Source organism: Caretta caretta, chromosome 8, assembly GCF_965140235.1.
Source record: "Caretta caretta isolate rCarCar2 chromosome 8, rCarCar1.hap1, whole genome shotgun sequence".
Taxonomy (NCBI): Eukaryota; Metazoa; Chordata; order Testudines; family Cheloniidae; genus Caretta; species Caretta caretta.
Window position 1 is genome coordinate 84,266,848 of NC_134213.1, and position 21,513 is coordinate 84,288,360.

Sequence of the window (21,513 nt, forward strand, 5' to 3'; positions counted from 1 at the left end):
CAGCAAGTATGTCTGTAACAGTACAGACAACAAAAAAGATTCAGGAAATATTTTTTGACAAATAGATTCCTTACTAGGCATATTAATACAGAACTTTGAGTAATAATTCATGTAAACTACAATACAGAACAGTATTTCCCATACCCCTCAGAAGCAGTGCAAAGGCTTAGGGGAGTCAGGGGTAATGGAGGAGCTGAGGGAGAGGGAAGTAATTGCTGGGAAGGAGCCTGGGTGTGAACTTGAAGGGTTGCTGCGTATGGGTGGGAAAAGTATGGAACAGGTTTTTTTGGGAGGCGGGGAGGGATTGTTAGGGAGCTTCCCACATGCAGACCCTGGCTGACCTCTAGTCCCCATGTGTCCTTGCACCCCCTGTCCACATGTGTCCCTCCCCCCTTACTCAAGCATCCACTCCCCCTGTTCCCAGGTGTGTCTGTGCCTCCACTCAGCCACCCCCTATCCCTATGTGGCCCTGCACCTCCGTCCCCCTGTGGCCCTGTGCCCCCACTCCCATTCAGCCACTGCCCCAGTTTGTCCTCCCCCACTAGCCCTTATAAGCCCCTGTCTGATCCCCCAGCAGCCCCATGCTGTCTGTCTCCCCATAGTCCCTGTCTCCTGACCTGGCCCGACAGGCGCTGTGAAGAAGGCAGGCTTTTTTTCTTCCTAGCTGGCCAGGAGCTGCTGTTCTGTACTAGCCCCACAGCGCCCTCTGGAGGGCAAAAGCAGCAACTTTCTGTCAGAAGCTTTTTTTGTGTGCAAAAAAATGAATATGCATGCATCATTAATTATGCATGCACACAGTGGCACAGAATTCCCCCGGAAGTAATATTGACAACTGTAGGCACAAGCAGAAACTCAGGTCTGGTTTACACATTGCATGGCAAGCCAGGGTATGAACCTACAAGCACATTAGCTTGGCACAGGATACATCAAAGTGCACTATGGAACTTTTTGTGTGCATTAGGAAGAGCCACATAGCAAGTTAGTGTTCAGCAATCAAGTGCACTGTAGATTTAGACCAGCGCTTGCTGTACACTAACTTGCTATGTAGACAAGCCCTCAGAATGTCTCTCATTATCATCCTGGGTGTGTCTCTAGGAAAACCACTCTTTTTTGCTCTTATGAGTATAAAATTATAATAGTTATTGTAAGGGATAGCTTTTTGGCACATTTTGGAAAGTTTTGCCCCTGTTTGGCTCTTTCTTTTCCTTAGGTTCCCTTCAGCATCTTCCACTTCAAGGCAGATTGCCTTACTTGATGGGCTTTGGATGATTGTGGCGAAATCTGCCAACTTCAAGCATTGTCCTTCTTGTATTGGTACTGTGTTTGTGACTGATGAGCACACTCTGCAGCCCAGTCTACTCACAGAAGTTTCATCAGTTTAACTAAATCAGTTTCTAAATGAATTTAGTTAAATTGGTGTAGTTTTCAATGCGGGCATTCTTAAATTGGTTTGAATAGCTAATATCAATTTAGCTTAGTTCAGTTTATTACCAAATTAAACTAAATCAATGATAGTTACTCTTTCTTAACTGATTTATATTGGTGCAGTTTCTTTGTGCAGAAAAAGCGTATACCTTTTCTGCTTCAGGGACGGACATAATCTTGAATTCTGTTTTGTATGCTAGCCTTCTAAGGTGCATGCATCAAGTCTAAGAGAGCTGACTCAAGCACCATCTTTGGGAGGCAGACATATAGGCCTCATCATCTGCTACTGAGCATTCAGGCACACTGGAGGTCCTGGTCTGAATCCAGGACAAGCAGCCTCACACCCAAAAAAAGCTGGATGTCTCAGGACTCAACAGTGTCATCCCATAAGGAAAGCTCTGATGCTAAAGGTTATTCCAAACAACAATACAGGAGTTCTCTGTCCCACTCTCCTAGTTCTGATGTTGGAGATTGTAAAGGATGTTGTGAGAGGTTACTTTATACGCTCACACTCCATGACAGCCACCCATCCACTTTCTGATGCCCCACGGGAACTTAAGGCAAAACTGCTATGGTTTATCTTTCCTCCAAAAGAGAGCCATAGAGGAGGTCCCTCAGCAACAGAACGGGAAGGGATACTATTTGCTTTATTTTCTAGTTCACGAAAGAGAGTCTAGATGTTGCATCCAATGATGAATCTTGGATGTTTGAATAAGTAAAGTAGGCAACTGAAATTCTGTATGGTGACACTGGCATCCATAGTTCCTTTCCTGTGTCAGCAGAATTGGTTTACAGCTCTTGACTTGAAGGACACATGTTCCATATTGTGATACTACCTGCTCATTGAAAATACTTTTGGGTCTGAGTGAAATGCCATCATTGCTGACAATAGGTTCTGAAATTCAGATTTTCCGTGGCCCTAAAAGTTTTTTCATCAAATGCGTTAATATTAGTGATCTATCTGAGTGCCTCGGCAACTAATAAAAGACCATTTGCCTCAAAGTTGCAGTCTGACCTCAATATATTCTGCCAGTTGTTCCTGGTATTGAACCTAATAGTTAACATCACAAAATCCACTTTTGCCCTTTCACAAGTGGATTTCATACGGGTGGTTTAGAACTCCATAATCACCGCATTGTATCTCCCACAATACTGATTCCAAGCTATGTTCAAAGTGGCTTCTGCTGTAGTTAGGCAATTGGGCCTCATTTCTTTTGCACATTTATCATTTTTCTTGCTCAACTTCAGTTGAGATAATTGCAGGTCTGGCTAAATACAATCTTTATCTAGACAATAGAAGAGATTTTTAAAGACACAAAAGTCAGTTAACTGCCCTTTCAGTGGAAGATGGGTGCCTAACTCTCCTATTTGTTCCGTGGAACATTTTCCCTTAACATGGACTTGCAGATTGCCATACCTCCTGCAGTTGTGCTTTCCATATTGTGATGGATAAAACAAGGATATGATGACAAAAACAAACTCTTCACCCAACTACACTATGTTTTAGGGTTAATTTGAGGTGTTCTTCTGGATCAATTCCTAATTTAAGGCCTCTAGACACAGGAGAAGATCCAACTTCATGTATTGTCTTGTGACTGAGCTTGGCCCTTCTGGCCTATAAAGAATCCTTGCGTCCTTTAAGAAACACTTCTCTTACATTTTAATGCTATCACTATGATTATATGAACTTACACCTCATATTGTTCATCAGGAAGCCATGAAGTTCCAATGTGCCCATCACTGTATCATGCTCATAGATCCCCATCTTACAGGAAAAGACAATATCCTGGTAGATGACACCAGCAAGAAGTACAGCACCCAACCCAAGAGGCAGTAGTCAAAGCTCTGCTTCCGAGATCAAGTGGATCTGTTTGCCATGGAGCACAATACTAAGTGCAACTTTCTGCTTCAAGATTTGGAGAAGTTCAGAATCTGTAAACATATTTCATTTAGGCTAGAGTCAGACATTCCCATATATTTTTTTCCTCCAATTCCACTCATTCCCTTGATTCAACCGAAGATTTTATGGAACAAGATCAAGGAGCTTCTTATAACCTCAACTTGGTTTGGTTAGTTTTAGTTCTCCGATCTGCCAGTAGATCAGTCAGGGTATCTGCCCAATGGATCAGATTTCCTGTGCTAGAAGCAAGGTCAAATTCAACATCCCAGTGTGAGGTTCCTGAGTCTATTAGTATGGATACCAGCAGAATGACCAAATTAGACAGACTAGAGTGCTCAAAAATCCACAATTATCTGCCAGAAAGTAGGAGACCATCCTCTAGAAATCTCCACAATATAGAGGTTCTTTCCTTCTGGGTAAGACAAAATAGTTCTTATGCTCTCCAGTTTTTCATTCCCTTTTTTCTGAGCCTCCTGCTTCTTCTCAGACAAACTGGTCTCTTCCTGCAGCTCCATAAAATGCATCTGGTTGTGATTTTTGTCCTTTTGCCCACTGATACAGGACTCTACTGTGACTCCATATGTTTTATGGAAATATGTTTATAAGTGTGAATATGATGTAAGTGGAATATGCTTCATGCAAAAGGTCTCTTGTAAGGTATCATTACAAAGCTTATGATCTACTGAGTGTGTTCATCCTATTTGTTTGCATGTATTATTTCTATGTCTGGAGTTAAGAGAATAAAGTATAAACTTGTATTATTGATGTAAACGTTACGTGGAAGCCATTAAGGGTGCTTCAGAATCAATGAACTGTGAATGGGTTTATTTACATGGAAACCTTCCTACGTACCTGTCTTCCAGCTACTAGGTAATGAACAAGGAGGTCTTACAATGACATGTGATCATGTTACCTGAACTGGAATCCATCTTAAACCTGACGCTTTTCCATTTAGAAGGAAGGGTGGGAACCTAGAGAGACACAGAATTCCTGCCTTGTGCCAAAGATATAAAAGGGGGTGGAACAGAACAAAGGGGGCTGCCAGTGATGAGAAATCCCGTAGTTACCACCTGATCTGGAACTAACAAGGTCTGTACCGGGGAAAGGATTGGGCCCAGACTAGGAAGGAGTTTAGTCTGTGAAAGAAGCATATTGGAACATCTCCGAGGGTGAGATTTTATCTCTAATCAGTTTCTTAATGTATTAGGCTTAGACTTGTGTGTTTTGGTTTTATTTTCCTTGGTAACTTACTTTGTTCTGTCTGTTATTACTTGAAACCACTTAAATCCTACTTCTTATTCTTAATAAAATCACTTTTGTTTATTAATTAACCCAGAGTAAGTGATTAATACTTGGGGGAGCAAACAGCTGTGCATATCTCTCTATCAGTGTTACAGAGGGGGGACAATTTGAGTTTACCCTGTATAAGCTTTATACAGAGTAAAACAGATTTATTTGGGGTTTGGATCCCATTGGGAACTGGCTTCTGGAGACAGGAGTACTTGCTGAGCAGTTTTTGGTTAAAGTCTGCAGCTTTCAGGGCATGGTTCAGACCCTGGGTCTGTGTTGCAGCAGGCTAGCGTGTCTGGCTCAACAAGACAGGGTTCTGGTTTCTCAACAAGCCTTCAGAGAAAACGGGCCCAGAGGTAGTTTCAGCACATCAGGTGACAGTCCCGTGGGGGTCCCTGTGACCGAACCTGTCACATCTACTATTTTCTCTTTGTTTTGAAAAAAATGATGCATGAGTTTCTTCCTGTTCAGGAGTTACTTTTATTTTAGGGATGTAAATGTGCTCTCAGATTGGTTCAAGTGACCGTTGTGTCAGAATATTCCCTGCATCATCTCTCACTAAAGACTATGTCAGCTAAGAGAGACTGAACTCTTGATAGCAATGGCTGAACCTCTGTATAGAATAGGATGTGTCTTAAGGTGGTACTTTATCTGCGGTGGACTCTGATTTCTCCCTCAACCAGTTATTGTCTGCCATTTTTTCCTCTAAGCACCAGTGAGGTGAGTCTGCATTTTTTCAGAGATGAAGGAGCCACTTAAATGGCTTTCTAAACAGAATTACATTTTTCTAAGTCACCTACATAATTTGTATTATGATAAGCACAAGGGTAATTCTAAAAGTCAGTCAAGTTCCACCCAGATATTTTTGAAGTGGATTAGACTATGCATATTTGCTTGCTATGAACTAGCAAGTTTTGAATACCTACAGCTGCCTCAATGGCTGTTCTTGAAATGTGCAAGGCTGCTATGTGGAGTTCTAGCCATATTTTCATATTGCTCCCTGGATTTAGCTTCTAGTTTCGATTCTCAGTTCAGGAGAGAAGTTCTGCAGTGTTTCAGCCGAGACTCCTCAAATCCACTTCCTTTCCACTTGTTTATTAACAGGAGTGGAGATCTATGGAGGCAATGCTATAAGAAAGTGATTACCTATCACAGTAACATAGTTTCTTCGAGATACTGTCTGCACTGATTAACAGTAGTCTCCCATCTTCCTGACTATTTTGGAGAATTATTTAATGGAAGGAAATGGATGGCCTTTGGGACTGTAACCCCTATTTATCATCAGGTAATGCGTGAGGATATAGTCGGGTGTGTGTACATAGCCCCAACAAGCACTGCTGTCCAGAAAGCATTGAGCTTGTAGGTAAAGGGAGTGTACATCACTGAGTGTGGAGGCTGCAGGAAATTTATGTTAAAGAACCACAATTACTATGGTAACTATTATTTTCCTCAAAAAGAAAAGGAGTACTTGTAGCACCTTAGAGACTAACAAATTTATTTGAGCATAAGTTTTCGATCTACCAGCTCCTCAGCTTTTTTTGCTACCATTTTGCCTTTTTCTCTCAATGTCTGTGGTCTTTCTGTGTGTTCCGCATAAGAGGAAGGTCAGTGGATTTCTTTCTTCACTACTGCCTTTAACAGAACAGAATGGGAGGCAGTGAGGTAAAAGTTATTTTACCCATCTCATCAAGATGGTAAGCAAACTGCTCTTCCATACACTGACATAAAGACGCAGAAAGATGAATCAGTGGAAGGACTGCGGGAGGAGACAGCTAACTGCCATAAAGGGTGCCAAAGCTGCCCAGGAATAAGAGCTCAATTTTGGGGAGCGTTAGAAGTTCCACATGTTAACTGTTTATTTTTCTTTGTTGTGCTATATGAAATCCCTTCACAGTTTAGATGCAGTGCAGTAGGCAAAGACAGTTGCTCAGCACGGCTCCTAAACTCTGTAAGAGTGGAGTTTTATGCCTGCACAGTTAAAGATCCCCATATGGCATCTCTTTGCCTGGTCCCATTCAGCACCTTCTGCCCTCATGCTAATGCATGCCTTCAGCTAGTCATCCAGTCTAAAGTCTTCCTTCTGTAATTATCTTCAGTTTGTAGTTCATTTTTAGAATGATTTCAGACAAACTGAAAATTGCCAATGATTTTAAATTGTAAACTCTTTGGGGCATATACTGTGTCTCATTTCTGTGAAAATCACTGTACTGGCTTCTGGTGCTGTATATATTGTAAAAAAAATTGGCCATTGTTAAAAGTTGCTACATAATGTCCATTTTGCCGCAGAATTTATTCAGCTGAGTAATTTAGGTTTCATGCGTCACATGGTACAGCCTTGTCCAATATTCACTAGAATGCACTAAAACTATACAGCAACCTGTACAGACCCTAACCCTATTTGAAAACATTTTTCTTCCATTTCCTCTTTTGGCTTAGTGCTCCCCCTGTTTCTCTCCTTTACCTCCATAGCTGTTCTTCTCTCCTTTCCCCTCTCATTACTGATTTCTCTTCCTCTTCACCTGAGTGGAGCTCAGGATCATGCTCACTGCCAACTGACTCTCAGTTTCAGATGGAACATTTTGCTGAGCATAGCAGAGAGGTGGCTATAGGATTCAGTGCTGAGAGCTGGCCACTTGCACTTAAGTGTATGTCTACGTTGCAATTAAAAACCTATGGCTGCCCATGCCAGCTGATTGAGGCTCATGGGGCTTGGGCTAAGGTGCTCTTTAATTGCAGTGTAGACACTTGGCCTGGAGCCTGGGCTCCAGGAACCTGTGAGGTGGGAGGTTCCCAGAGCTTGGGCTGCAGCCCCAGCTGGAACATCTACACTGCAATTAAACAGCCCCACAGCCCAAGCTCCACGAGCCTGAGTCAGCTGACATGGGCCAGCCACAGATGTCTAATTACAGTGTAGATATACCAGTAAGAGACAACCAAGGGTAAGGAGTGATTAACTTGTTGGGAGAGGTGCTGCTATTTTCTAAGTACAGCATCATTACTGTATCCTGCTGCTTGCTACCATTGCCAGTTCTTGGGTCAGATATTCTAACTCTTATATAGTACCAGCCAAATTGGGATCATGCGCAACTATGTTTCTTTAAATATTTGTAGAAGAGCAAAGATCCTTGAGAATTGATGACAGAATCAGTTCTACTTCCAATGGTTATTACTATGTTGTTTTCCTCTTAATGAGCATAAACCATGTCTAACTGTTTGTGTGTACACATAATTATGGCTGCAAAGGGGTCAAATCATTTTATCTTGTATTTAGGATCCCCCCAGGTGATAAAATGTAGAAACCTGTGTTTTCAGGTTTTTACTTAAGACTTTGTCAGAAAAAGTTAAAATAATTAGATAAATTGAGATGACATACCATGTGACTTTGTGTTGTTGATTTGGCTCTAACCTGTTGCATTAGTGTTTGAATGTCGGTTTCTTTCAGTATATCCAGGGCATCATGTAATTTGTGGTTATGCAACCATGTAAATACCATATAATTTACCTTTTTGCTAAGATGTCACTTAAATCTGTTTATTATGCAGATCAGCACAGATGAATTTTTCCTGTAATTTTCTGTTCCTCAGCTTATCTGCTTGCCATTTTAGGCTCTCCAGGAGAGAGAAATTGTGTAGCCTGACAGAGAAATGGGGAATACAGCAACATGAGGTTCAGAAGGTGCTAGTGCACTATCTTTGGGGAGCATGGAGAAAGATACAGAAGCATGTTGCTGCCATCCTATGGCTTTAAGGAACAGAACTATTTCACCTACAGGTTTCAGAGTGGTAGCCGTGTTAGTCTGTATCAGCAAAAATAACGAGGAGCCCTGGTGGCACCTTAGAGATTAACACATTTATTTGGGCATAAGCTTTCGTGGGCTAAAACCCCCTTCATCAGATGCAGTGGGTAAGGCAACTCCCATCTTTTCATATGCTGTGTATTTATACCTCCCTACTGTATTTTCCACTCTGTGCATCTGATGAAGGGGGTTTTAGCCCACGAATGCTTATGCCCAAATAAATGTGTTAGTCTCTAAGGTGCCACAAGGACTCCTTGTTGATTTCACCTACAGTGCATCAAGAGTGGAGCGCTGCTTAGGAGTTATGAATGCAGCTGCTGCCTCCTTCAAGCCTGCCCTGGTCCCTACAAGGCCTTGCTTCAGGTCCTTTTAGCCATCTGTCACCCACTCTCCCAATTTAAAAGTTGTAATGTTTATCAGATGTCTTTGTAATCAGTCAACATTGCTTCATATGTCTGTACTGCTGTGGTGCATAAAACAGGGACGAATTAAGGAAAGGAGAGACCTTGATTTGGCTTAGTTAATACCTTAGAATAGTCTCATATTTTGAGAAATTAATTTGTCAGGACTCTGAACTTATTTTCTACATAATCTTTAACTAACCTATTTAAATGTATAGCAGTGTTTTTCATTTAAATACTTTCTTAACAATTGTCTTGTTAATTCACTGTCATTATACTGTAAAGATAAGTTTACATATTTTCATACTCTTGTGGATGAGTATCTAGGATGCATTAACCTGCATCTAATAATAGCAAACAATTACTTTAGGCTCTGTCTATGCTTTTTTTTAACCTTAATAAATAGTAACAAATTTTTCATTGTTTGATTTTTATATATAGAATGTAAATCATTCCTTGTTTCATGGTCATAATGTTTACCAAGTAATACTTTCCTATTATGATATCTGGTACTTAATGTAACTAGGAATTTTTAAGTGCATTTGAAATAGAAATTTTAATATAAGCACATGTAAATAGGCAGTTTCATTAGTTGCTGTCATTGTCAGGCAGAATCAAACTGTTCTAGAAGCATATTGTCTTGCCCTGATTGATACAAATAGCACATTTACCCTACTTATCCATATATATAATTTTCTGAGAGGTGACACTGTCATTCTTTTTCCTTCTTGCTGAAAATGAAAAAAATAAATGCTGAAGTAGTTCCCTTCCATTTGTCAATTCATGCCTTTATCAATAACATGTGGGTGGCCTGACTTTATTTATTTATTTGTTTATTTTTAAAATAGCATTCAGGCCTTGTGCATCATATATGTCAGTTGAATGGGTTGCTGAAATCTGGAATTCTGACAGGTGGAAAAGAAAAAATATGCAGTTAAATATATGCAAAAAAAAAATTGTTAATCATCTTTGATGTAATAGAGCTCCAATGCAAATGTCCAGTGTTGTATGTTCAACTTTTAAATAATATGAGGAATGCAAGAAGATACGGCTGGGGTTTAAGATTCACGGATTGGACGAAACGTAGAGAGTCCTACTGTGTCACACTAACATCTCTGATCCATACACAAGGGTTTGAAAACTAGGTCTGAAACCACTTTTTCCCAAAATTTGAGATAGAAAATGATTCAGTCCATCATTATAGGAATAGGTTCAAACTGCAAATTTTAAATATGATGTTTGTTTTGGACCCATTTCTACTGTTAGTGGTTTGACAGGAGTAACATCTTTTGATCATCTGTCAAATAAGAAATGCAAATGAAAATAATGTTACTTATCAGTTTGTCTTTGATTTATAAAGGCAACAGATTCAGTTAGCAAGATACTGTATTATTATGTATGTTTTCTATTTCATCTTGCTATGTGATTATAATTAATGTATAATGATGAATATGGAATTTTAAGGATGAGGTTTGATCTTTCTTGTGTGAGTGCAGACGTTTAATAATCATGCCTGTACAAAATGATTTTTTGTACAATATAGTAAAAAAAATAGTGCATTTTAGTAATACTGAAGTGTTCCAGTTATATTTGATATTCAGACTTTAATGATACTCTGATACCTGTTCTAAAGACAGAATAAATAGAAATAGTAAGTAAACTATTCTATTTCTTGGGGCCAATATACATCTCTGTAAAAGTCCTTATTTGTTGAAACAGAGCGAAGAAATAACTATATGTTTCATAAACATATTTAATTTTCACAATTAGGTACCTTTGTCACAATGTAGAATATATCCTTCAGAATATTAGCATATTTTTTATGAATGCAGATGTTTTTGAATGTTACTTTTTTCTCATTGTTTTGTTTACATTTTTTTGAAGGTTTCCCAATGAGTGGATCATGATGAACATACTTTAGGGACTTGCCATAGTATGGCTGCTTCTCGATCTACTCGTGTTACAAGATCAACAGTGGGGTTAAATGGTTTGGATGAAAACTTTTGTGGTCGAACCTTAAGAAACCGTAGTATTGCTCATCCAGAAGAATTATCTCCTCATTCTCAAGTACGATCAAGATCACCAAAGAAGAGACCAGAGTCTGTGCAAACTCAAAAGGGAAGTAATAGCGGAAGAACTACTGACTTGAAGCAACAAAGTGCTCGGGAATCATGGGTGAGCCCTAGAAAGAGAGGACTGTCTACTTCTGAAAAAGATAATGTTGAGAAACAAATTGTGGAAAATTGTGAGAAAAGACCAGCAGAATCTGTATCACCAGTTTTAAAACGAATTAAACGTTGCCTGCGTTCAGAAGTAGCAAACAGTTCAGAAGAAGAGTTGCCTACTAAAGCAGAAAAGGAATCATTGGAGTGTAAGAGTTCCATATCGGACAATGATGCAGTCTCTGCAGGGACTAAACAAGCTTGTCGATGTCTTATACTGGATGATTGTGACAAAAGGGAAGTTAAAAAGGTGAATGTCTGTGCGGAAGGGTTTAATAATTCTGCAATAGTTGAAGAGCTCACGGGCTATCAGGCTGTCAATGGGGTTGATGAGAGAGAATCAGATGCCCTAAACTGTGATGACTGTCAGCCTGATGGGAACACTAAACAGAACAGTGCTGGTTCCTGTATGCCCAAGGAGAAAATAGTAGCAGAAAATGGGAATTCATTTGCCCATGCTTCATTGTTGCTTAATAGCAGCAAGGAGGACAGTGTTATAGACCATTATGTGCCTTGCACAAATTCACCTGAACAGGTAAAGTTAGAGGACCACAAAATAAGTGACTGCTTGCCTGCAGAACATGCTGATCAGGCAAATGAGCTAGCTACAGGGTCCTTTTCTGAAATCCAGTCATCTTTCTTAAGGGATTCTGAGGAGGAGGTAGATGTGGTGGGAGACAGCAGTGCCTCAAAGGAACAGTGTGCTGAAAACACCAACAGCAACCTGAACACCAGTCGTGATAATACATCAATCTCAGGTGAACCTGAACCACCATCTTCTGTGGTGGAATGTGTTTCAGCTCAAATTACATCTATGTCAGAACTTCAAGAACACAGATATACATTGAGAACTTCACCACGAAGGGCCGCCCCTGCCAAAGGTAGCCCCACTAAAAATAACTCGCCTTGTAGAGAAAATGGGCAGGTTGAGGAAAATAATCTTAGTCTCACTGAAAAGAATATAGCTGCAAGTACTAATAATATCCATGGATCTCCCATAAATGCTAAAGAAATTATGCAGAGTGAAAAAGTGAGAGGTTGTGACTCTGGAGATTATATGAGTGATGGACTAAGTAAGCCACCCTCTGAGGCTCGGCTCATTGCTGGATATATATCATCTGCCAAAGAGAGTGCCAACCTGCACACTGCAGAAGATGATGAGGAAGAGCCTGATGTGTATTACTTTGAATCAGATCATGTGGCATTGAAACACAACAAAGAGTATGTGTAACTATGGTAACCATGAATTCTGCTTTTGTTCCTTAGCCAAAAATCTCATTTTCAAAAATTATCCATATATCTTTAAGTAATTCCACAATAACTTAAGTATTTCAATTTCTTAATTGTTCAGCTATTATTAGTTTTCACAAATACTTTAACCTCAACCCTCATTTCCCATATCCTCTCAAAAAGTAACCTTTCATCTACATAATATGCAGTGTGGTACAGCAATATGGTTTATACAGTTTTAATAATTTAAGTTTCTAGCAAGAAATTTTTTTTAAACATACTTCTGTTGTTTTCCCCCCTAAGGAACTTACAGAAACCAAACCAAAATATTACAGCCTTTAATTTAACTAGAAACATTTTGATTATTTATCAACCTGTCTAACAGTTACAGTACATACAGGTTTATTAAATGGTGATACTACTATACATAGCAGAGTATATAAACAAGTTGCTATGGCATCCATTTTCCAAGCATTGTGAAGAGATTTATATTTATATAAATATTTAAATATATTTATATTTAGTTTTATATTTTTTTTCATGTCAGTTAACTTGTCATGTTGCTAAATTCCAGTGCAACAATTTGAAAATTTACACCAGTGTTGTCATTTGCATCATGTTTTCGTCTATGGTGACGTTATTTTAGCACAGAAAGTATAGATTGATATTCTAATTTCCTTAGCAAGTATAAACGTCATTTGTTTATTATCTGAATAGCTATTAGTAAAACAAATATGTAATGTGATGAAAGTCCTTGTAAAGAAAAGGCACTGGTTTTTATATAAATATAGTTTATATGGAAAGAATTTGCCCTAGAATGACAGATCAGACCACCACTTTATACCACATGACAATTTCAAGACCTTTTTAAAATTTGTGTTTGTTTTTTGTTTTCTTGCTATTTAATATATTGTCTAGATTTTCTTCAGAGTATTGAAATACAAAAAATATTAAGTGCCGATGAGCTTTGGTTTGCTTCATATGAACAGACAAACAAAGTTATTGCTAGCTGTAAGACTTGACAGAAGCTGTGGTTTCCAGAGATTATAAGGAAATTATAAGGCACAAGACACAGATGATTGTCTCTAATCCTGCAGAATTTTGACTGTGTTATTATGGCTTTTGGAGTTACATTGTTTTTAGAATGAAATTTCTTCAATATTGGATGTAAGTAAATTGCTTTGATTAGAGAAAGCTGCCAATTAAAATATACAGTAGTTCAGCTGTGAGGTTTGCATAATGTACGTGCACTACAGCACTTTCTCAAGCCAAGTATTTTTTGCTGCTTTCCCATGGACAGACATTGCATATTGTATAAAATTTAAATGTATGATGAAGGTCAGATGAAATGGGAACTTGATCACTTTCTCTCATTCAATTTTTGTTGTTTTTATTTTAAACAAAGTGATCTATTTTAATTTATGTCAGTGCGAAGACAGTTTTTCTCTCACCTCCGTAATTGCTGATTATTAGGAATAGAATGTGACAGTGGGGCAAATTTTCAGATGCGGCCTTGGATTTTGCTCTTCCAAAATTAAGTATACACAAAACCCACATTATTGTAGACTAAATCCACATGAGGTTGTAAATATTAGATAATAGTGCATTTAATTTCCCTAGTAGTATGTGCAAATGGGTGTAAACATATATTCCTATACAGTTTAGAGGCTGGTTTGAGGCCACCTGAAAACCTGGACCAATATTTTAACATCTGTATGTGTACAATTGCTCTTTAAATTTAACTAATTATTGTTGAGCTTGGCAGGCTGCTTGTGACAGCTGCTTGGAATGGTTATATATTTATAGGCTGCTAGTCACTGGTGATTGTTAAGAGGTAATGATGTAGATGCAGAATTTTAATTAAATATTAGAGTTTCTGAAATGTGGGACATTCCATCAGTTACTATAGCAAGAAAGGGAGACTTTTGAAGTCCTTTATAAATAATGGTATAAATCAGGAAAGGACTGTGCCCACTTTCTAGGTGGAAAGCACAGTTCCACTGAAATGCTGTTATTTAATCTGCGGTCTTTCTTCCTTAAAAAGAATGTGCAAGTCAACACTGACCCGCGGTTTGGACTAAGTGGCTGTGAATAGCAGTGTGCACCAAAGTGCTGTGCTATAACTCCACTGTGTGGAAGCCGTGCGCGTGAACTTAAAGGTCCCTAGTTCACTCTAATGTAGACCTGTTTAAAGAGTTTCCATTATAGCAGGCAAACGCTGTTAGTTCTGTGTCATTTTGGCTTTGCAGAGTGTGGTGGTCTTCTGTTTAGTAGCTCTGCAAAGAGCATAAGCTCTCTCTATCTTACAGCAATTCATGATTAACCGTGTCTTTTCTTTGTGGGTGAGTCTTGCTCTTCGTTCACCTTTTAATTCCTTCTTACAAATCAATCCAGGCAGCCACTCAAAAGATGACACTTAAATCACCCTGTAGATTATCAAAGAGAAATCAGTGTTTTTTGATACCCACCTGTACCCTAGGCCAGCTCCCACAGGGTGGGGAGGGAGCGCCACCCGGCCCCGTTCCTCTCGCAGCTCTGCTCTGGCACCCCCCACATCAGGCATGGCCTGACTCCCAGCCTTACCCCCAGCCTCTGCCCCCAACCAAGACCCCTGGCCACAGCTCTGCACCCAGTTCTGGTCCCAGTCCCAGACCCGCCCCCTGCCCAGGCCCCAGCTTCAGCCCCCTTTTACCCGTCTGCATCCTCCCCCTCTTCCCCACCTCCCTGAGCCACAGACCCACTCCCTGCCCTCGTGGGGTGGGGTAGGGGAGAACAGAAGTAAGGTGGGGGGGTGACCCTGAAAAGTTTGGGAGCCACTGCCTTAAAACAATGTATCATCTGTAAAACTTGCCCAGTTTCTCTCCCTAGTGTTCTCATAGACCTTAACTGTACAGTTCATAAATCTAAGTTTCACCATGTTTGAGAATGGCTTTATTGTTTTATGCAATATTATCATGGATTGTCATTTACTTATGAACATTAAACTTGTATTGATTTCCTTGTTAATATAAGGCATTTCCTACAATTACACAACTCACAATAATTCCAATAACTTAATTTGTAAAATTCTAACAATTACAGTCCTAAATAGAAATATGAAACAGTTAGACTATGCTAAAAAGGCCAACCCAAAAACCCAAAGACTCGTTTCCCAGAAAAACAAGGTAATAACATATGTATTGTAGCCTTTTAATGTGAAATTATGATGTTTTAATTTGGCAGTGTCCATAAAACATTTTTATGTGAACACTTCTAAGAAAATATGAAAATACTGTAGGAAAATAAATACCACAAAAATGGGAGGATAGTGGAATATTATTATTTAATATTTATATTGGGTATAACAGTCTCATCCAGGTCATGGTAAGTGCTTTACAATCCTATAGTAAATGACAGTCCTTCTCCAAAGAGTGATTCAGAAAACTATAAACAGTAGTTGTACAGCAACACACATAAACAATAACAGGCTGATCTAGGAGTTTATATAATTGTAAAATGTTGGGTTTTTTTCCTTTGTTTCATATATAGGAAAATATATATATATATATTTATATATATATAGTTAATTCAATCTTCGATTTTGTTTTTCTTTTGTACAATTTCTGCTCGTACAAGTGCTTCTCTGAAAAAATCCATTCTGTATGTAATTTAAAGTGTTTCCATATATTTTGCCAGTACAGAATTTTTACATTTTAACACAGTTTTCAAAAGTCTTTTTATTTAGTCGTCTTATGTCTTACTACTTGCTAATATATCACCTTGCTGTCTCCTTGTTAACTTTCATCATTCCCGTTAACTTACTTGCCCTAAATTCTCTGTTCTCTCAATTCAGGCTTATTGTTTTCAGTATGTGTCTCCCTTTGTCCTGCTTTTCATTTTTCCTTAATTCTCAGCCTTTTTTTATTTTATTTTTTACCTACTTCTCTTCAATTACATTACTTTCCCTATGTTTATGTCTTTAAATGCTTTGCATTACAGGGACTATGGGGAGGGGAGCTGGAAGTGTCTGCTCAGAACTTTCTTTTGAGAGATTGGATAGTCCCTGGGCCAAATTTGAGTGAGTTCATAATATCTGTATGTATTGCTATACAGCTATGGCCTGAATCCTGAAATCTGAAATCAGTTTTTCAGGGAGACACTTACACTTGCAAGGAATCCCATTGAAGTCAGTGGGGTTCTGCATGGGCACAAGGACCTGCATATGGCAACTAGATTACAGGATATGGGGATCTATATTTTTCCAACAGACAAGTTCTTCCTTATATCTTTCTGCATACATTTATTGTATTTCATAGTTTAAAAATGACATATTCATATATGAGTTTAAAACCAAAGACAAAGAGTGTAAAACATTTAATTACATTTACAAAATCCCTATTTGTTGTCTGTGATGGATTGCTTTGTCAATGTGGAGCCCTAATTGAAGCCAGTAGGCTTCACACAGATGCAAGAGTCCACCTGCGGACCAAGAATTGCAGGGTCAGACCTAGATATTTTAACTTCCAGCATGTTGTGAGCACACACGTATTTTGCCTTACCAATTATTTCAAGACCCTCTTACAGAGAACCCATTTGAATTATAAATCTATAATGATTTCATGACAAACTGTTTCAATTTTTGCATTTTAATATTTTTACTGGTTTTCATTAATCTATTCACAGATAAAAACCAGAGAATTCAGAGTTAAGGTTAAAGTTAAAATAAATCCAAACATGTTAAGATTTGGTAATGCACAGATAAGGCATCGAAATACCTTGAAGTGACACCATGCATTTATGAGTTGAGCCTAATAGTGTGTGTAGTTCCAGTTTAGATTATGCTGTTTTTTATAGACATGTTAATTTTTTTCATTATTCCTTTCTTCATGGGGCACACCATCTTTCCTGAGGGAAATTTAACATTACTTTTACTTGGAACAATGGGGACCGGTGGTCATTTTGAAAGAGGCCATTTTTTTGCTAATAGCAGCCTTGTACCCTCACTGACATTGGAACAATAGGAGATGGCAAATACTTCGAAACAGAGCAATTCTTCTTGATATTCTCTGTAGAAGAATATTATTTGACAGTCGCCGCCGAAGAAGAAATTTTCACTTTTGAAGAATAGTGGGAATAAATTACCATTAATCCTTAAAGAGAATCTCCAAGTGTAGTTTATGCATAGGTTGGAGTGAGTTTTAACTGTGAGAAGGGTCTGTGTTGTTCTCTTAATATCACTTGGGACAGAATGGTCTGACAAAGGGTGATACATTTCTTAAATTATCCATTTTTAGTTTATTTTAACTCATAAGACACTTAATAGGTTTACTTGTCAATTCAGAAAATTTATTCTGTGTTCAAGCATGTGCTGTAATTTTGGTGAGGTGTGGCTGTATTTTTCATACAGAACAAAGTAGCTTAATCACTGCTTTAAATGAAAATCTGACCTTGAACTGTGGAACCACTATTGGTGCTTCCATAAAGTGGAAGCATAAAGGAGATGTATAAGAAATCCTTTATATGAGTTTGAGATGAACTACAATTTAGTAATACAAATAAGTTTTTGTTACAAAACAACATTATACTAATAAAATGTGATTAAGTTAAGTGATGTTAGTGAAGTTCTGCTGACCCCAAACTTACACAATTTCAAAATTTTAGTATAATTTCTCTGCAGCTTCCATTAGTGTCACATTTATAAGAAATACAACCTTGAGAAAGCAATAGGTATCAGTAAATAGAATATTACATTAAATATTAAATTAACAAATAATAAACTAACCCTCCACATGACTTGAAAAATGGCTTCGATGAATAACACATAGCTAGTGAAAAGCTTCTCTGGATGAGTGCTGGCAACTTCTACAGAGTTGAAGCTTTCCTTTATAAAGAATTTTTTTTTTTCAAAAATAATCTTCAAATGTGAGTGGAGCCTAAACCAATGCAGATGGACAACAGTTCCACTTCCTATCCAGCTATTCATAGCTTTGCCAAATTGCAGCAGATTAAAACTAACCAGTTTCATTGCTGTCCACAGGACTCTGACAGTAATAAGGTCAATTTCACTCTGCTGCTAGTTGGGAAACCTTTGAGTAGGAACAGGGTCAGAAACTGCAGTTACTTATTAGGGAAGAAGATTTAATAATTTGCATCTGAAGGGAGGGGGTACAGTAGTGGAAACATCTCCCTTTCCGTAGCCAGAATGCTGTGATAAAGGTGAACTAACAGAAACACACACACTAATCACAGCACCTATAAGACACCTAATAGTAGAGAAGTGGAGACCGCCGATTATTTTGATAGGGCCCTGAAATGAAAGAGGAGCAATAGTGTGAAACAGAATGTGCATGCTCATTTTTCTTTCCAGCAGGCACAGTGGGTTTGTGGAGACGCGGAAGGGAACGCTTCAAATTTATTAGGCACTTAGTAGCCAGAGGCTGATTTTAAAGCTGAACCCACTAAGGATCTTGGGATGACATCCTGATATTACTCCCTGTACTCTTCTCTTTCCTTTGGCACCTGGACAGTGGGAGTGCCCTCATCATTTCTATTGGTCTTTGACTAATATTTTTCATTATGTGGCTCTTAGGCATCTGTTAAAATGTTAAAGCGCTTATGTGATGGGTTGGGTTTAGGGAATGTATGAAAAATGTTTGCTTGTGAGAGCATGGACATAGAAGAGAAGGAGGGATTGATACAAGGTAGGAAAGCTAAGTGTGATATTGAGGGAGAGAAAGAGAGAAGGAAATTTTGGTGGAAGAAAGAGAAAATAGCAATCACAAAGAGAGACCAAAGCGTGAAGGAAGCTACGCAGGTTTGTTAAAGGAGGGTGGGGGGGGGAAAGAAAGGAAAAGTCTAGTGAAGCTAGGAATAAGGGCAAACTAAAGCAAGAGATGTTAGTAAGTTGCGTTTAAAAAAAATATTAAATAAAAAGTTGTCACATGGTGTAATGACATAAAGTACCCAATAAACAGTAAACAATGGATTTATTCCTTTAAAATTTCAGGAGTTATTGCCTTGGGGCATGGCTAATCTGCTTAGCCTTGGGACGAGTCTACACTACAAAATTAAGTTGACCTAAGTTACGTCAATGTACAGCCATCCCTGTAATTAAATTGCTTTTGCCTGTCCACACTACGTTCCTTGTGTCAGCAGTACATGTTCTCACTACTAGCACTTGCATCTGTGCAGAGAGCAGTGTTCCTTGGGTAGGTATCCCACTGTGTAACTCGCCACCATCTAGCGCAGTGTGTTTTGGGAAGGGTTTGGAATGCCTCAAGGGAACAAACGAGTCGCACAGGAGATACTGGGAAGATGTTTTCAGTGTCCCATGATGTATTTTTCTCCATCCCATAATATTTTGTGCCTCTTTTCAAAAGCCCTGTGAACCCACGTGTCTACCATCTATGTGAGAAGCATGGATCCTGCACATCTGTGGACTACTGTGATGAGTGTTGCGAGCACAGCACATGCTGTATTTGTAGAGCTGCCAGAGGAGCCGCGGGGAACATGAGGATTCCTTGGAGGCTAGCTTGCTGTGGGATATAGAAACAGTTCAAAGTTGTTGGCATTCATGGAGCAGCTGCAGATGGTGGAGTGCTGATTCTGGGCCCAAGAAACAAGCATTGACTCACGGGATCGAATCATTATGCAGGTATGGGATGATGAGCAGTGGCTGCAGAACTTTTGAATACGCAAAGCCAGATTTCTTGAAGTGTGTGCAGAGCTTGCCCAGCCCTCCGGCGGAGCGACATCAAAAGGAGAGCTGCACTGACAGTGGAGAAGCGATTGGCGATCACTGTGTGGAAGCTTGTCATGCCAGATTGCTACCAATCTGTCAGGAATGAATTTGGAGTTGGGAAATCCACCATGGGAGCTGCTGTGATGCAAGTGTGCAGGGCTGTTAATCACATCCTGCTGCAAAGGACTGTGTCTCTGGGCAATGTTCAGGACATAGTGGATCACAGGCCCTGACTTTCTAGAGTGCCGGGGGATGCTCGCCCTCTGGCTCTGCCCCAGGCCCTGCCCCCACTCCACCCCATCCCCCAAGGCCCCACCCTGCCACGCCTCTTCCTGCCCAGTTCCACCCCTCCCCCAAGCATGCTGTGTCCTCACTCCTCCCCGCTCCCTCCCAGCCTCCAGCTTGTGTGCCATGAAACAGCTGATTATGGCAGACGAAAGGCATGGGAAGGGAGGGAGAGATGCTGATCTGCGGGGCTCACAGGTGGGAGTGGGGGGAGTTGATATGGTGGCTGCTCATGGGTGCTCAGAACCCACCATTTTTTCCCCTGTGGGTGCTCCAGCCTCGGAGCACCCATAGAGTTACTACTTATGTAGTAGATGGTTTTGCAGCAGTGGAGTTCCTGAATTGTGGTGGACAATAGATGGCACGCATATCCCTATTTTGGCACAGGATTATCTTGCCATAGAGTGCAGCAACAGAAATGGCTACTCTTCTATGATATTGGAAGTGCTGGTGGATCACTGGGGACGTTTTACTGACATCAACATGGGAAGATCAGGGAAGGTGCATGACATATGCATATTTCAGAACACTGGCCTATTCAGAAAGCTGCAAACAGGGACTTTCTTTCCAGACCAGATAATTACCATTGGGGATGTTGAAATGCCAGTTGTGATCCTGGGAGACCCAGCCTACCCCTTCTCCCATGGCTCATGAAGCCTTATACCGGCAGCCTCAGTAGTAGCAAGGAGCGCTTCAATTACAGGCTCAGCAGGTGCAGAATGACAGTTGAATGTGCCTTTGGCTGTTTGAAAGGCCGCCAGTGCTGTCTATTTACAAGATTAGACCTCAGTGGAAAAGAAAATCCCAATGATTATATCTGTGTGCTTCATAGTATCTGTGAAGCAAACGGGGAAAAGTTTCCACCAGGGTGGAGGGCAGAGGTGGAATGGCTGTCTGCTGATACTGAGTAGCCAGATACCAGGTCTTATAAGAAGAGCTCAACAGGGAGCTATATGGCTCAGGCACACATTGAAAGAAACTTTTTAATAGTGAGCCACAGTAATGTGTGTTGTTATAGTGTACTCTGCCTGGTATTTTTTTTTGCACCCGGGTATGAACCTTGTAATGAATGCTGTGTGTGTAGTAATATAACATTGCAAGTGCACCTGTTGTTGTTATCCGTGAATGATGTCAGCCCCAACCAGCATATGTTATGAACTAATAAAGATGAATTAAGTTTCTATAGACTTTTATTCCAAACCCATGCAAACAGACATATTTGTAACTGAATAAAACTTTATAAA

General features: G+C 39.6%; 1 protein-coding gene across 6 annotated transcripts in view; it reads left to right on the forward strand.

Moving 5' to 3' along the window:
* Positions 1-21,513, forward strand: part of ZZZ3 (zinc finger ZZ-type containing 3) — a 101,064-nt gene that overhangs the window by 26,791 nt on the left and 52,760 nt on the right. For all 6 annotated transcript variants that reach the window (XM_048859819.2, XM_048859813.2, XM_048859817.2 and 3 more), the window contains exon 2: positions 10,697-12,255. In XM_048859819.2, the coding sequence (XP_048715776.2) occupies positions 10,748-12,255 (1,508 nt within the window). In that variant the 5' untranslated portion in view covers positions 10,697-10,747. The remainder of the gene's footprint in view (positions 1-10,696; positions 12,256-21,513) is intronic.